The sequence below is a fragment of the Rhinopithecus roxellana genome, chromosome 13 (assembly GCF_007565055.1).
Source record: "Rhinopithecus roxellana isolate Shanxi Qingling chromosome 13, ASM756505v1, whole genome shotgun sequence".
In the NCBI taxonomy this organism is placed as follows: Eukaryota; Metazoa; Chordata; class Mammalia; order Primates; family Cercopithecidae; genus Rhinopithecus; species Rhinopithecus roxellana.
Genome location: NC_044561.1, coordinates 82095120 through 82112366, shown reverse-complemented (window position 1 = coordinate 82112366; position 17247 = coordinate 82095120). Strand labels below are relative to the sequence as shown.

At 42.1% G+C, this 17247-nt stretch overlaps 1 protein-coding gene across 4 annotated transcripts in view; it reads left to right on the top strand.

Annotated features, from left to right (window-relative positions):
- The first annotated feature begins 757 nt into the window (after window positions 1-757).
- KIZ (kizuna centrosomal protein) overlaps window positions 758-17247 on the top strand; it is a 122584-nt gene continuing 106094 nt past the window's right edge. For all 4 annotated transcript variants that reach the window (XM_030914896.1, XM_010369107.1, XM_010369108.2 and 1 more), the window contains exons 1-3: window positions 758-950; window positions 6889-6951; window positions 11130-11292. In XM_030914896.1, the coding sequence (XP_030770756.1) occupies window positions 862-950; window positions 6889-6951; window positions 11130-11292 (315 nt within the window). In that variant the 5' untranslated portion in view covers window positions 758-861. The remainder of the gene's footprint in view (window positions 951-6888; window positions 6952-11129; window positions 11293-17247) is intronic.

Genomic DNA, 17247 nt, shown 5'->3' with positions numbered 1-17247 from the left:
TCGAATCCTAAACTAATCCTGTGTTAACAGCCTCCCATTTTACATATGAGGAAACCTGGGGTGACTTGCAGACGGCCTGGCAGCTGGGACGTGGATAGGGAATGTAAATCCAGGGCTCCTGCTAGAAGATCCTACAGGACATTAGGAGCACTGTCCATTAGAGCTGTCTGCACAAACATCTGCTTCCCAAGCAACTAGTTAGCAACTTTTCCCTCTCGCCAACGATACTGGCACCTGGAACAATAAACACATCCCTAGATTCAGCACGGATTTTCGAGTAAGGGGTTGGTCCACTGTCGGGGCTGAGCACAGCTGTTTAGCATTTGAGGGTTTGTCTTTGTGTGGCGTTTTGTGTCGCGTTTGAGTGCTGATATAATAGAACACGCTTAGCACAGTGCCTGGCACTCAACAAATCCTGGCAAGAAAGGAGGCCGAGGAAAAGCAAGCGAGGAGAGACGGAAGAAAGGGAGGGCCTGCGCCTTGTAACGTTAACGTAGTTTGTGCGAATTCTGGAAGGTGACGGGAACGGACACGCGGGTGCCGATGGGGAGAGGAGAGAGCACCGAGCGCCCGCCCCTCCGACGTGGTCCGCCGGGGCCTCACGTAGCCCAGCGCCTGCCTCACGACGCCCCGCCTCTGCCACGCCTCTTCCCCGCCCCATGTAGGTATTCGTTCCGCCCCCACAAAGTCCGCCTCCGCCCCGTCCCTCAGCGGCGCCCCGCCCCGCCCGGCGTCTTGCCCCGCCTCCTGCAGGCGGCCCGCGCGGTGTTTACCCGCGGTGCATGGTGGGGCGGTCTCATCCAGCAACCTCGGCCCAACGGCCGCCCAGAGGCTGTGCTGAGCTGGCACAGCGACAGCAGCATGAACTGGACCCTCGCATCGTCCGTGCCCTTGTCGAGTCCCGACTACTACGAGAGGCTGGGCCAACTCCAGCATGGGCTGCGGGACAGGTAAGGGCACTGGAGTGGGGGTGGGGAGTCGGCCCGCGCAGAGGGTCTTCCGCATGCCCTGCCCCCCTTTCCTTCCCGCTCCCCCGCCCGAGGTTCCCCGGGGTCCAGGCCTGCGCGCAACGCCCCCCAGGCTCCCAGCGGGGCCTGGAGGACAATGTTTACTAGAACCACCCCCCTGTATTGGGGGTGGGAGTGGAGAGAGGTGAGAGGCCGCCCCCTGCCCCCTTCAATAGCAGCTAAAGCCTGGTCTCCGGTTTGAGGATGCGGCCGCGTCACGGAATTTGCCCAGAAGTGAAAGTGGGAGTTCTTCTGCCTGTCACTCTCCATCAAGCCTTGTGAATTTCTCTTGCCCCCTTTTACACGCCCCCTCCCAACTCTCTCTTCAAATTATCATCCCGCCGTGACAGCTGCACTGCATCAATGATGACAGGTCCTGGAACGCAGACAGTTGTGTGTGTGTGTGTGTGTTTGTCAAACATGTGCCCTGTTTAAACTCAGGAGACTTTTGAGGGGAGTGAGGGCTGGCTAGATTTCCAGCGAAGGGATGAAATTTCCAGCCAAAGAAGTCCAGCTTCCAGAGGGTTCGTGATGCCTTTGATTAAGATATGAAAGATGGGAACCACTGAAAACAGATAGATCTAAGAGTGCGTATAGAGAGAAAATTATACCACAACGTACTATAAATAACCACGTTTAAGATAAATTGCTGGACCTCTTATTTAGCTGCTAAGTTAATTGAAGTTGTAAATCTCGTTAGTTGACAAGAAAGGAAATAGATTTTTGGATCTCTTGATAAACAAAACATTTAATGAGTGTTAAAAGTTACAAAATCGTTCTAGTGAACAGGAGAGCTGTGGGTGTGACAATGCTAAAATGATAATAATTACATGGAAAATAAAGGCAGAAGTGATTTTGAAAAGGAATTACATTTATCTTATGCTAGATTTAATTCTTGTCAGCTATTTACAGAGCATCTACAACAGGCTTCCTTAGTTGTTGTTAGCATTTTTTTTTTACCTTGTACTCCTTTTCTACATCCTATTTTCTTTCTGACGTATCATCACTCACCTATATCAGTGACCTCTTAATTTCTAACTTTAAAAATAAATCACTTCCTGCAGAGCCTTCCCTGTTTCAACCCATTCCCTCACTTTTGTGACTCTTGGCATTCTTACAGCACTCATAAATGGCATTCTTTCTGAACTATTAATTGTAAGTTATTTTTGTTTCCTGTGCTAGGAACACCTGGCTGTTTATAGTCCTTATGGCACAATAACTGTATAATGATTATGTACTTTATGATTAACACTTACTCCTTTAATTATTAAACAAGGTGAGGCTGTTGAAAATATATAAGGAATTTGAGTCAAATTTTATAGCCTGTTCATGGTTCTGCATTTGGAGGTTTGTTTTATTTTTAAGTCAGTACAAATCTGTTGCTGTGTGTGTTCATTTTTCATTTTAAGAATTTATAACTAACTCAGATTAATGCACATTGCACACAGTTATAGAGGCAAATAATTCTAGATACAGAAAAGGCTCCAGTAGAAACATCAAAACCTGGATTCTAGTCCGTGAACAATTGTGTGACCTTGAGCAGGTTGCTCCACTTCTCTGAACCTTGGTTCTTCACCAGGAATGAGGGGGCTTGACTAATATGCAAAGTAAGGCCACAGATTTTTTCTTTTTCTCTTTACTAGTATAATGGGCCTTAAAGTAAAACAAGAAGAAAAAAAAGCTGAAAGCTGTAGTTTTGCAAAGCAATGTGTAAAGAATATTATTGTCTGTATCCAATTTGAGTGTTTGGATGTACCCTTTTGTTTGTTTGTTGGTTTGTTTGAGACATAGTCTCTGTTGCCCAGGCTGGAGTACAATGGCATAATCTCGGCTCACTGCAACCCCCGCCTCACAGGTTCAAGCGACTGTCCTGCCTCAGCCTCCCAAGTAGCTGGGATTACAGGTGTCCACCACCAACCCCAGCTAATTTTTGTATTTTAATGGGGATGGGGTTTCATCATGTTTGCCAGGCTGATCTCGAACCCCTGACCTCAGGTGATCTTCCTGCCTCTGCCTTCCAAAGTGTTGGGATTACAGGTGTGAGCCATTGCACCCGGCCTTGGATGTACCTTTTTAAGCAAACAAACACAAACCATCCCAGTGATCACAGATACCACTGTCTCCTAAAATTACTGAGTCATTTCATAGGTTGCAACCCTGGGTAGTCACAGCTGCTTTATCAATCCAGAAACTTCTGGGAAGTGGTAGACAAAAAAAACTCCCTCTTAGCCCTTTTAGAGGTGGTCACTGCAATGTTAGCTGGTCAGATAACCAACATATTTCTAGCCCAAGTCATCTTAGCTGTAGTTATACATAGATGTAATTTTATCGTCTGAATGTTTTCCTATATGTGTACAGTGTTTTTCTCTGCATTGTGGTGAAAGTCAATAATCGAATCTAAAAGAGTCTAATGGAGTGACTTGTTAACAGTGTGTATAGCACCCACAAGCACGGTAGAAACTTATAAGTGGAATTGGCTCTTATGGTTATATAAAAACATCCTTTTAAAGGGGCCCATTAGCCAGCCGCGGTTTTTTCAGTGCCTATATTGATTCAGAGTAAGATATCATAATAGTCTAGAAAATGACACTGAGATATTAGTGGAGTAAGCTGAAGATGGTATAGAATTGTGGTATCGAGACAAAAACAGAATAACAAGTGGCTTAAAAGTAGAAAACTCAGCCAGCTAAGGACCACTTAGCTGTGTAAAACTGAAAGGTCCAAGTGAGGGGTGACTGAAAACATGAACTGTGGGTAAGCATCCCAGGGATGGGGGTTTCAAAGATTCTGAAATACAGATTTAATATGTAGGAATTGCAAGCCATGGGAAGGCTTTTCGGTGAGGCAAATACCTGGTTTTTAGTATTAAATTTTAAAAAGACATGGAGGACTCAGCATTCAGAGGTGCTGCAGTGTGGATGAGGGGCTAGAAAATAGGTCTGTGAAGAAGAGTAAACAAGATTAGCACCGTTTTGCCTGGGAGAGAAAGCCAAGAGGAGTTTGATTGTCAGGGTGTGAAGTGTTGTGATAGAGAAGTGTGAGCAGCAAATGTCTGCATCTGCTGAAGATGTTTTACAAATAAATTTTACATTCATTACTAAGAAGAACTTGCTGCCTGGGAGGTGATGAATTTCCGACGTGACTGTGGTCCTTTTTCACTAGAGGTCATAGGTGAATTTTAGAAATCAGTTTAAAGTGGCTGGGCGTGGAGGCTTACACCTGTAATCCCAGCACTTTGAGAGGCAGAGGCGGGCAGATCACCTGAGGTCAGGAGTGTGAGACCAGCCTGGCCAATGTGGCAAAACCCCGTCTCTACTAAAAATACAAAAATTAGCTGGGTGTGGTGGCACACACCTGTAATCCCAGTTACTTGGGAAGCTGAAGCAGAATTCCTTAAACCCAGGAGGGAGAGGTTGCAGTGAGCCGAGATTGTGCCACTGCACTCCAGTCTGGGCAACAGAGCGAGACTCTGCCTAAAAAAAAGATACATATATATATATAATATAAAGTTATATATATAAAGTATATAAAATATATAAAAATATATATATAATATAAAAAATATATATAAAGTAAGTTCTAGCTTACAAAAAAATTGCAAATGTAGGACAAAGACCTCCAGTGTTCCTGTCACCCAGATCCCTCAACTATTAACATTTTATTAGATTTTTGACACTGAGATATCTGTTAAGTATCTATTTAAATCTGTCTCTCTGAAACCATTAGCCTTTTCTGATCTATTTGAGACGTGCCTACATGATGCCCCATCACTCCTAAAATCTTCAATGTGTCTTTCCAAAAACCAAGGATGTTCTTGTACATAATCACACCATACAGCCCTCCTAGAGGTGAACCCAGTCCACAGACCCCATCAGATTTCACCAGCTATCTTAACGATGCTCCCTTTTTTTCCCCCTGGTCCAGTGGCTCACCTGGGAACCCTGCTTGCATTTGGCTGCCATGTCTCTTCGGTCTCCCCACATCTGGAACGATTCCTCCATCTTTCCCTGTCTTTCACGTTCCTGACAAGTTCATGGAGTACAGCTTTCATTCTAGAGGGTGACCCTCAAGCTGAATATATCTGATGGTATCTCATTACCAGACTGCAGTCATGCTTTCTTAGGAATACAACAGAGATGAAGCACTACGTCTGGGCACAGGGTCATAGATGTATTTAGAGGTCTTCCTGTCCTTGTAATTTAATGACAAGTTGCTCACACTATCCAGTCATTCATTCTGTATAAACTAAGTACCCAATTGATCGTGAAACTCTGGAGAGGGGGGATGGTAACTAATAAAAATTTCTAATGTGGAAGCAATTGTGCTATATTTCCTTCACTTCTAAGTTCACTCTTACTAGTGAGAAAGTAAAGATTGTGATGCTATGTGTGTTTTTGTAATTTTTTTTTCCTTTTGACCTTTTTTTTTCCTTTTTAACATAGGCATACACCAACCCTTGGGTTGTGTTCCCCAAGTGAAGATGCTTTGTCTGGATTTTGGACTCCATTTTCCCATTAAATGAATTTTGGTTAAATAGTAGTTTCCATTTAACATTATGCAAAGGAAATAAACTTATTTAACCTGTAATGTAGCTAACAGTGACTTTTGGGATGATCTTTTTTTTTTTTAAAGGAAAAAAACTATCTGAAGAAATATAGAAACTGGTAAGAGCTCACAAATGGAACATGGGGCCAGCCCCTTTCCCTCAGGAAGCCAACCTGAGATCACCTCTGTTGGAGTCCTTATCTTTATTTCACAGCCTTTTGTTTAGGATTCTTCGCTTGCATAGGATATTATGTGGTTTCTTTCTTTGCCTTACTTAATGTTAATTTAGATTAACAATTTAGCTTCAGTTAGGTGGGATTGAAGCAAAATAGTGGTGCTCAAATGGAACCCTCTGTGGCTTATCCTCCCAGGCACTCTTCTTGGGACTGAATGGCTTTATCAGTTTTACCTCTCAGCCCCCTGGTTTTGGCTGCCTCTGCTTCCTCTGCTGCCCAGTTCCCCCTCGCCCTTGCCCAGGCTGGTTGTGGGGTAAGATAGGCTTTCTCCTTAGCTTACTACTAGCACTTACCTGAACAGCACAGGTTCAGTCTTTACTGGTAGTAGCTCCAGGAAAACAGCAACCTGTGACATAGTGGCACCATTACAGAGTTATAAGAAGAAATCCCTCCAAATTTGAAATGATAGTCTTAGAAGACCTGGTCTTCATCAGATGTAAGTGAGGCCAGGTTTACTTTTCAGAGGCCTTTCTCTGGCTCATCCACTTGGCTGTGCCCAGGCTTGTCTGGTTGAAAGCAGAGCAAGCCACTAGTCTTCAGTCTGTACTCAAGATCTAATAGGACCCCATCACTGAAGTGCCGGCGACTCAGAGAAGTCTGGCCACATTACGTTTTATATACTTATCTTATTTATTATTGTCTGTCCTTCTCTCTACAATGTTAACTGTCTGAGGGCAGGGGTCTTGGCTGGCTAGTTCACCATGTTAGTCTCCAGGCCTAGAACAGTGCCTGGATCTTCATAGGCACTCAGGAAATACTTGCTAAATGAAGGCACCTGCTTCCCAGACTTTTCCTGTTGCATTTCCCCGTTTACTTTGTGGATTTTATTCTTTTGTCTCGTATTGGTGTTCATTTTGTTTTTTAGATTTCCCTGGTGACTGCTGCATACTTTTGTGTCTTTTGCTTTAGATGCATCTGTCATTTTCTGCTTCTTAGACCAGAGAAGCATTCTCACAAAGATGTGATTTGGTATTTGGAGGTTTTTTTGACCTCTGATCAACACTTTGTAACACAGACATGATTTCAAAGAAGAGCATGGTCTAAATCCAACTCCCTATTACTTATCAGTGTAATTGCTTATAAAATGTTTTTTATTATAGTGAAAAGAAGAGATTGGACCTGGAAAAGAAACTTTATGAATATCATCAGTCTGATACATACAGGTAAGAGATGACAGTGGGAACCGTTTTCAAGCCAGGTTCCATATATTAATCAAAAATTTAACTCTAATGTTATGCCATAAATATTGCAGTTAGAGTACTGGTTTTTTGGCTTCATTTTGTTTTGTTTTTTTGAGATGGAGTCTTGCTGTTTTGCCCAGGCTGGAGTGCAGTGGCGTGATCTCAGCTCATTGTAACCTCTGCCTCCCAGGTTCAAGCAATTCTCCTGCCTTGGCCTCACAAGTAGCTGGGATACCTGGGATTACAGGTGCATGCCATCACACCAGCTAATTTTTCTATTTTTAGTAGAGACTGCATTTCACCATGCTGGCCAGGCTGGTCTTGAACTCCTGACCTCAAGTGATTCCCACGCTTCTGTCTTCCAAAATGCTGGGATTACAGCAGTGAGCCACTGTGCCCAGCCTAGTTGGAGTACTCTTACCATTCTCTTATTTTTAGTGTGTAATAATTTGAAATAAACAGTGCAGTTTAATATAATTACTATCAAATACATTTGGTTAAAATCGATATGAGATCAAAATATGTTATTTTCATTATTTTGTGTTTGTTTTATTTCATAGCCTTATCTTTTTGGTTGCAATTTGAACACATTGAGCTTGTGTGATGATGAAGACATAATTACTGTAGTTGATCTTTCAGTGTACTACTGTAGGCATGGTTACCTGGTATCTCATTTGTTCATGGGTATGTGAGAATGACTATTAAAATTATAAGTAGTGAATAATATATTGTACATATTATCCTTTTTAGGTTTCCTTCTCCACTATTAAGAGCAGATTTTAAATATTTTAATTTCTATTTTATAAAAACTGAACTTTATCCTTAAGCCAAAAGTATGGCATTACCTCATATTATTCATGTGAAGAACTTCTGGCTTTGATAGCATTAAGTTTGTAATTTATCAATGTCACACTGTAAGTAAGAAATGAAAAGATCTCATCCAGAAGAGAGATCAAGAATCCTTTAAAGTCAAATTACCTATTAGGTCAGTTCTTTCCCTTGTCTTCAAAATTGTTCTTTGGTTTTAAGATTTAGTGTACTTCTAGACCTTCCAGTTGGGGTAGACAGCCATATGTCTCTAGTAACTCTGAAAGAGACAAGAAATCAGTTGTTTTGTGTGCGGAAGAAATAGCCAGCATTGTGGATCCTGTGGCCTCAAGAGTGGGCCCAAGTCTAAGGGGATCCTTGGCAGCTGCCATTTTTCTAGCCCATGGCTAAAGGGCAGAAGATTGTGTGTAGACGTTTCATGCAGTTTGTTCTTGGGAAGCCTCCTGGCCTTCTGGTGGTGGGAGGGGCAAGTGCAAGAAAAGGATGGACACTTTTACCAAACTGTCAGTTCACTGAGCTGCTGCTGCTTTGCCAGCCTCTTACTGTTTCCTGGAAGACAGAGGATATGATTTACTAAAAATAGGCTTGCTTAGATTGCCTGTAGAAGAAAATCCAAACAAGGCTGCCTTCACCTAGTACCTGCCAGAAGGCAGAGTCTGAGACGAGGGTCTGTGTATAGGTGGTAATTTATTTGACAAGGTGGTCACCTAAAATTGGAGAGCAGGGCTGGGCAGACCAAAATAAGAGCTGTTCACTGCAGTGAGCACCTGGGGCTTTAGTCGCTCCAGACCTTCAGAGGAGCCTTCAGAGGAGCAGTGTAGACTACCCTTCTGCTCTGCACAGTGTCTACTCCTGCGAAAGGAGAGCGGGCTGTACTCCTACCGGTTCCTGACCCCCACTGGTAAGTGTGGCCCCAGGTGGAGGTAACTCCTTCACACATCTAGGCTTTTCCATGCTGCAAACTCAGAATGGCGGCCCTGAGATGCCAAGTGCAGCTGAGGCAGAGGCAGATGCTGATGCTCTCAGGTTATACCACATGCAGTAGACTGTGGTGGCTATGGCGATTATGGCTGTTAGAAAAAAGGTCGGGCCAGGAGGTGTGAGGTGGGCACAAGCGGTGTCTCATCCAGCAGCCCACCAGACCTGCCGTTATCTGCACCCTTTTAAATTTACATTATAACCATCTCTCTGCAGCTTCTCCCTAAGATTTGACACTGACTGAAACGTCAGGCTCTTAAGCATGATGGGATGTTTTGTAATGTCGTATAAACTTCTAGGCCTGTGCTTCAGTTCCATCTGAGCTTCATCAGCTCTAAGCCGGTGACCTTGGGGCAATTACTCCAACATTTGGTGCCTCCATTTCTTCTTCTGTCAAATGGGAATAATGATAGTTGTGAGAACTCAACAAGATTCATACAAAGCCTTAAAGCAGTGTCTGATCTAGAGCCAATTATTATTTATTACAATTTCATCAACATTCTTTTTCCTATGTTTTGCCTTTGAGCTTTCTGACATGCTGTTTCCCCCACCTGGAATGTTTTCCCCTCATCTTTTCATTTTTGACTTCATCAATTTTGATTAACTCTCATTCATCTTTCAGGTTTTTTTTTTTTTTTTTTTTTTTGTTCGAAGACAGGGTCTTGCTCTGTTGCCCAGGCTGGAGTGCAGTGGTGTGATCTCGGCTCACTGCAGCCTCTGCTTCCCGGGTTCAAGCAATTCTCCTGCCTCAGCCTCCCGAGTAGCTGGGATTATAGACACACACCACCACACCCGGCTTATTTTTGTATTTTTAGTAGAGGTGGTGTTTCACCATTCTGGCTAGGCTGGTCTCGAACTCCAGACCTCAGGTGACCCACCCATCTTGGCCTCCCAAAATGCTGGGATTACAAGCGTGAATCCCTGTGCCCGACCCATCTTTCAGGTCTTAGCTGAAAATTATTTCCACTGGGAAGACCTCCCTGGCCCTTTCAGCTAGGTCAGGTTGCCCAGTGTCTAGAAGTCCCTTTTGGTTTCCCTCATAGCATTCCCTCATATTTACTTATTTCATTGTTTTCTTTGTTGACCTTAGCTGAAAGACTTTTATCTTTGGAGTGCTGAATATATGGATGATTGCATGGCTAGATGAGTTACTCAGTCATGTGGTCAGCTTTGAAGGTTAATGTGGTAGCTGGAATGGAACTAGAATTTGGATGGAGAGGCATGGTACAGTTGTACCCACTCCAGGTAGATACCACCAGCAGCAGCTTTACTGAGTGCCTGAATATGAACGACAGTATGTTAGGTTCTACTTCCATTACAGTTACTCTCGTCAAAAATGCAGAGACATGGGCAGCAATAAGACCAGTCTTCAGTTTTTATTCAGAAAGAAAAATGAAGACAGCCAACCATGGTCAAAGCATGGAATTATTAACACAATAAAGACTTTCTTGAAAATTGTTGTTAAACAACTTTGGACATCTCCAGCATCTTTGCAAATCTTTGTTTTGATTCAAACAAACATTCAAAAAAATGTTTTGAATATGTTTGTCATTTTAAAATTTATTTTTGTTTGGTGTAAGAACGTTGAATAATTTATTGAGCCAACAATTGGAATGCTGTATAACAGGGAAGAAGAGTTAGGATTAACGGCATTGGTACCGTGAGAAAAGTCGACTGCACAACTTGAACTATCCCATATGTCTTTGTATGTACAGAAAAATTGGAATGCAGAGTATGTTTTTGCTATTATACTTTGGATAAGAGTCTTAAAGGTTTTTTCACAGTTGGAGTAGTTACAGTCCATATATTATTATAAAATATTTTAATAGTGAATTATATTGTTGCAGTTTCTAACAATTATGTTTATGTTATCTAAATGAGAGCTTTTGGTATTTTTATTTTACATTTTTAAATTTGTTTTAAATTTCTTAATTTTATGGATTGTGATTTGTAGTTTGATTTAATTCCATATGAGCAGTTATTTTTGAAATTGTTGTGTATAAGAATGTTAGCCATTTGTCAAACATGTCCACATAGACACGACTCTTGAAATCATGTTTAATTTTGAGAAATAAGTCCATAGAAATCTTTACTGGGTGAATGTTAGAATGTAGTCTTGTATATATTTCTCAGGGGAGTTATGCTTAGAGGAAACCGATATGATAGCTCAGTGGTACTGCATTAATTTTCTCTCTCCAAAAATGTGTATGTACATTTTGTCCTTTGGGTTTTAGTGGCTTGGGTAAAATACCTTAGAATACATTGTCTCATTAACAATTTTGATAAAGAAAATTCTCTTTCTTAGATTTGTCCAAGTCTAGTCCATTGTTTTAAAACTGCTTTTAATTTTCTAGAGTTAAGCTGAAATATGTAAAACTAAAGAATTATCTGAAGGAAATATGTGAATCTGAAAAGAAGGCTCATACTCGAAACCAAGAATATTTAAAGCGATTTGAGCGTGTCCAAGCTCATGCTGTACACTTCACCACAAATACAGAGAAGCTTCAAAAACTGAAGGTGACTTCCTGTTTTTTACTACGTTTTATTTTATTTATTTATTTATTTATTTATTTATTTATTTATTTTTTCAAGATGGGGCCTCACTGTGTTACCCAGGCTAGACTTGAACTCCTGGGCTTAAGCAGTCCTCCTGTCTCAACCTCCTGAGTAGCTGGGATTACAGATGCACACCCCGTGTAGCTGTGTACCTTCTGAGTAGCTGAAATTACAGGTGTACACGCCATGTAGCTGTGTACCTCCCGAGTAGCTGAGATTACAGATGCACACCTCATATAGCTGTGTACCACCCGAGTAGCTGAGATTACAGGTGCACACCCCAGGTTTATGTTTTGTTTTTAATCTTTTTTTACTAAAATGAGAAATAATGAGTAGTAATTTTCAGATCAGTGGTAGTCACTAATGTTTAGTTGTTCATACTTAGGATTAAGTATCAGCTTTTTCTGTGAATTACTGTATAGCTAAATTTTATCAGAGAACTTGAAACTGCATTTTCCAAGATTCTTCTTTAGTTGAGGAATCAATGGGATATCTGTAACACAGGGAAGATCACTAGCCAGTACCTGGCACAGTGTAACACATGGTATTTGTTGGCTGAATGACTGAATTTGAGCAGCATTGGGGTTCCCTCTAGAAACTGATTCTGTCTTGAAAGGGTTCTTTTTCTGTGGTCTGGGCCCCTCTCTGGCAAACAGTTCGTTGGGACAGCAGTAAGGATAGAACTGTCTCCGAGGAGTTTGCCTTCATGCTCCTAGACTGTGTGACCCAGCATGACTGCCCTTGCAGCCCTCTCTGGTTCTGGCACCTTTTTCCCCTTGAAGTGCAGGTGCTTGGCTACCTGCTGCTGCTTGGCTACCTGCTGCTCCACAAATTAGGCCAAGTGTGGAGGGCCAGGAGCTAGGCCTTTATCCTCATCATTTCCACTGGTCAGGTGTTGTCCAATTTAACCCACCTTAACACTGATCACAGGAGGAGTTGAATTCAGTATTCTGCCTGCTAGCCTGCTACTGAGCCCCCCCTAGCTTTTTTTTTCTTTTGCCCTGCAGTTTTTCTTCAGCCTTTTATTGTAAAATTTTCAGATACACAGAAGAGTTAGCATAATTATTGTGATGAACACTCATAATTCTCCACTTAGATGCAGTAGTTTTAAATATCTTGTTGTATTTGCTTTGTATATTTTTTTTCTTTTCTCTGAGCCATTGAAAGTCTGCTGCAGGCATCATGACATTTCTTTCCTAAGCACTTGAGCATGAATCTCCTAAATGCAGGGGCAGTCTCCTACATAATCATACCATTATCACAGCTAAGAAGATTAAAAATGATTTCATAATATTTTGTTTTTTGAGACAGGGCCTCACCCTGTCATCCAGGCTGAAGTGCAGTGGCGTGATCATGGCTTATGGTAGCCTCAACCTTCTAGGCTCAAGCAAGCCTCCTTCCTCAGCCTTAAGCTGGGACTATAGGTGTGCACTACCATGCCTGGCTAATTTTTTAGTTTTTGTAGAGATGAGGTCTATGTTGCCCAGGCTGGTCTTAAATATGCAGTCTCAAGCAATTCTCCTGACTTGGCCTCCCAGAGTGCTGGAATTACAGGTTTGAGCCACTGCACCCAGACATAATATTATTTAATATTCAGCTCATATTTGGATTTCCCCACTTCTCCCAAAAAGTAACTTATTTTTCCAGACCAGGAGCCAACTAGGGCTCACGTATTGTTTTTTGCGTTATTGATTATTGTGCCTTTTTTGTCTCTTTTAATCGAATTTAGTCTCCTACCATTCCTCCTTTTTTTCCCCATGTAATTGGCTGTTTTGAAAAAGGCAGTTCATCTGCTTGTAGAATGATCCACATTCTGAATCTAAGGCATCATTTAACTTGCACAGCATCCCCTGTATTTCCTGTGAACTGGAAATGTGGTCTATACAAGCACTGTCCAATAGAATTTTCTGCAGTGATGGCAATGTTCTATATCTATACTGATGCTATCTAATACAGCTACTGCTCATATATGACTATTGATCACTTAAAATGTGGTTTGTGACACTGAAGACTATATTTTTAATTTTGCCAATTTTAATTAATTTTAATTTAAATAGACAGCTGAGGTTATACTTCCAACTGCATCCCATCAGGAGGCCCGTGATGTCAGGTGGCCCCTGGGTGAGGCTGACTTTGACCCGTTGGTTAAGATGATGATCTCTAGTTGTCTCTATTGTAAGGTACATTTTTTTCCCCTTTGCATGTTAGTAACTAATCTATGGAGTGATGGGTTGGCATCATGGGAATATTGTGTTCCTCAATATCCTTTCACCTAATGGTTTTAGGACCCATAGATGAGCCTTGCCTGAACCAGTTATTTCTAGTGGAGGTTTTGAAAAATGGTGATTTTCTGTTTTATTGTATCTTCTGTTAACTGGCTTTCCTCTATAACAAAGAGTGTTTTCCCTCTTTTCTTTCTTTCACTCCCCCCCCCCCCTTTTTTTTTAGCCTACAACAGCACCTGGTATTCCCAGGAGTCTCCCATCCAAGTATGAAACAGGCCCAACCCTGCTTAGCCTTCAAGATCAGATGAGAGCAAGCATGTTCAGGGTGGTATGGCCATAGACCCCCTTTTTTTTTCAATGTTATGATGGACTTGTGAATTTCTATTTACTAGTATGTTATCAATTACAGTAATTATTCTTTTTGTCATTTTATTGTCTTATATTTGGCCAGTGGGAGTCTCTCTAGATTGGCTCCTGTGTCCTTTTGACATAACCCCGTTGATTCTGAGCCTTCTTTGATCTGGGGCATAACAAGATATTCCAGGTTCACCTCACATTTTTTCTCCCTCAGATGTGGAATTAGCCTCCTATCCAAGGAGCTGTGGTTCTTTTTAATGGAGAGGGGTATTTAGAAACCAAGATACACAGTTAAATGTGCTCAAACATTAGCAAGTTTTAGCTCCTCATTTTTTTATTTTAGTATTCATGAAAAATGTTTAAAGTTCAAAAAAAGTTGTCAGTATCAATGTTGTAAACTACTTTTCAAAGATTTCATGGAGAAAATGAAAGTGATGGGCAAAGGAGGGAATTTTGTCTTCCCAATAAAATAAAGGAAAAATAGAAAATTTCTGCTTATTTTCATATTGAGGCTTCATTTAATTGTTGATTTCTTATTATGACCAAATTTGAGAGGAAGGAATTTGAAGGGAAGAATCATCTTTTGTAATTTTTTTATATTGAGAGCATTCGTTATATAAAATAGGATATGTTATAAAAAACTTGTATGAGCTGCTAAAGACTGTCAACATGGGGGACCATTTTAACATGACAAACTAGATAGGAATATGAAAAGCTCTGTTAATAAATATGGTTCAGAAATTATGTAGGTATTCCATTTTTGAATTTTGGATAAGGAATGCCTTTAAAAAAAATTCTTCTAGTAGCATAAAAGGCCAAATCATGGCACTACACTCGGGAAGGATGTGAGTTCCATGGAGAACTGGACTTTGACAGTCACCCTAGGTCCAAAGCCAATGTTTGTTGTGTGCCTACGAACCCAGATAGCAATGTCAGAGACCCCACCAGTGATCCCACCTTCTTCAGCAAGCTGTGCAGTGAGCTGAGCTTCAGCATAGGGGATGTTTGTCTCGTGTTTTCCCATTTCTTTCTGCTTCTTCCTTTTGGGCTAGTGTCTAGTGGTGGCCCAGGTATGCCAGAACCACTTGTCTCCTCTTAATGCTGCCCATCCAGGTATCAGATCTTTACCTGCTTTCTTGATTGACCTCACATAAGTCTTAGGAGAAAGGTGTTCACAGTGCATTGCCCACGCACCCCAAAATGCCACAGGTATTTCACCTTGAACAGACTACAGTTAATACACATGGACTTCAAATTGGTAGAATTCCAGAAAGTGAAACCAAGTGAATCCGTGTGAGAGAAGTGGGGATTTTGCCCAAATTGGTACAAAGTGAGTTTCTCCCACTTTGTAGAGGTGGGCTGGGCCCAGTTCATTATATAGGGTTAAAATCTCTTAAAATGAGCTAATTGCTGAAAACGCTGTCAACTGGTTTTGTGACTCATAATACTTTATTTGGAGGCCTATAATAATTTTTAGGGCTTTTAAAGGATATTGACGTGTTATGTAGTTTTGAAAATACAGTGTTATATCTATGTTGCTACATGTCAGTTGGATAAAGGGGCTGAATAAACAGTTCAAAAATGTAAATATTAGATCTGGGCATGGTGGCTCATGCCTGTAATCCCAGTGCTTTAGGAGGCTGAGGTGGGAGGATCACTTAAGGCCAGGAATTTGAGACCAGCCTGGGCAACATAGTGAGACCCATCTGTACAAAAAATTTCCAGTAGTCTCAGCTGCTCAGGAATCTGAGGTGGGGGGAGGATCATTTGAGCCCAGGAGGTTGACGCTATAGTGAGCTGTGATGGTGGCACTGTAGTCTAGCCCTGGTGACAGAGCAAGACCCTGTCTCTCCAAAAAAAATTAATAATGATAAAATAAATTTAAAAAGACCTAAGAATGTAAATATTAGTATTAATGCTGTGAGGAGTGTGCCCTCGTCTCCCTCATTCTGCCCCCCTGCTCCCTGTATTAGCTGCTTTTGTAAAAGGGGCCCCAGTTGGTCCTAACTTAAAGCAGTTTCACTCAGGTGCCCATTATCCTTGTCTCAGGTTGGGTTCTCCCTGAAGTAGACCTGGAGAACAGGGATTTGACAGTTAGTGGTTTATTTGGGAGATAAGGAATTAGTAGGCAAGGGGGGATTAAGCCAGCTGCCACAGTCAGCCCGGCGCCGAATCCTACAGGGAACTTCTGGCAAGTGGTTTGCACATTTGGGATATGTGTCCAGCAGCTCCTAAGCAGCACTGATTGAGGACTGATGGGCAAGGTTGTAGGTGGTAGGGAATTAACCAAACACTCCCCAGAGCAGCCTTCCCAGGTTCCGAGAAGCCTTAGGCATGGAGCCCCAGATTCCAGAACTTCAGAGTGACCAGAAAGGTCCCGGGGACATGTGTAGAACAGCATCTGCCTTAGCCTCCCTCATGGCAGTATTGCCAGACATGAGGCTGACATGTCAGGGCATTCAGGGAGGATCCTCATAGCAGGCACAAGAGTCTTCATCTGGTTAGGTCTCTCTTTGGCCTGAAATGCTGGCCAAGGCTTTTCAGGACAAAGTCCAGACGCTGGTCTCTGCCTGCATAGCGCAGCCTCACCCTTATTACTCCTCCCAACACGTGCGCACACACATGCACACACACACACACACACTCTCTGTCTCTCTCACACAGATACACAGACGTGCATATTTTTTCTCCCCATCTTTCCCTAATTTGTCCCCTTCCACCTTCTCCTGCCATCCCCATTTCTCCCTCTTATCTCTCCCCACTCTCCTATTCCTGTCTCCTTGCCTCTTCTTACCCCCAAATCTGTCTCCTCCAGATCCTCTAACTCTTCCACCCCCATATCTTCCCACTGTCTCTCTACATCTTTATCTCCCGCACACGTACACACACTCTCTCTCTCACACACACACACACACACAGTCTTACATGCATCCACAGTACTTTAAGCATGCTGAACAATTTGCATTTCCTTGAAAGCACCACATTATCTCATACCTCCTTCAATTAGAAGGCCTTTTTCCCCCTGCCCTGCCTTGGGTCTGTGTCATAATTATCTCAGTAAGCACTTCCTTCGTGGTATTATAATTGTTTACATGTCTGTTTTCCCACTTCACTGTGAGCTCCTTGTCTTATTATTTCAATGCTCTCAGTATCTGACCCAGAATATGGCACATAATAAGCACTCAGTAAGCATCGAGACTTCCCCCTTGACTGAAATTAATTCTTCCGTATTTTTTATCTCATTCTGTTATGGACCATGAACTAGTATGTGAGAACTAATGTGGTATTGATGATACTCTTTATTATACCTTCCCAGTTAGCATTTCTGTTTAAT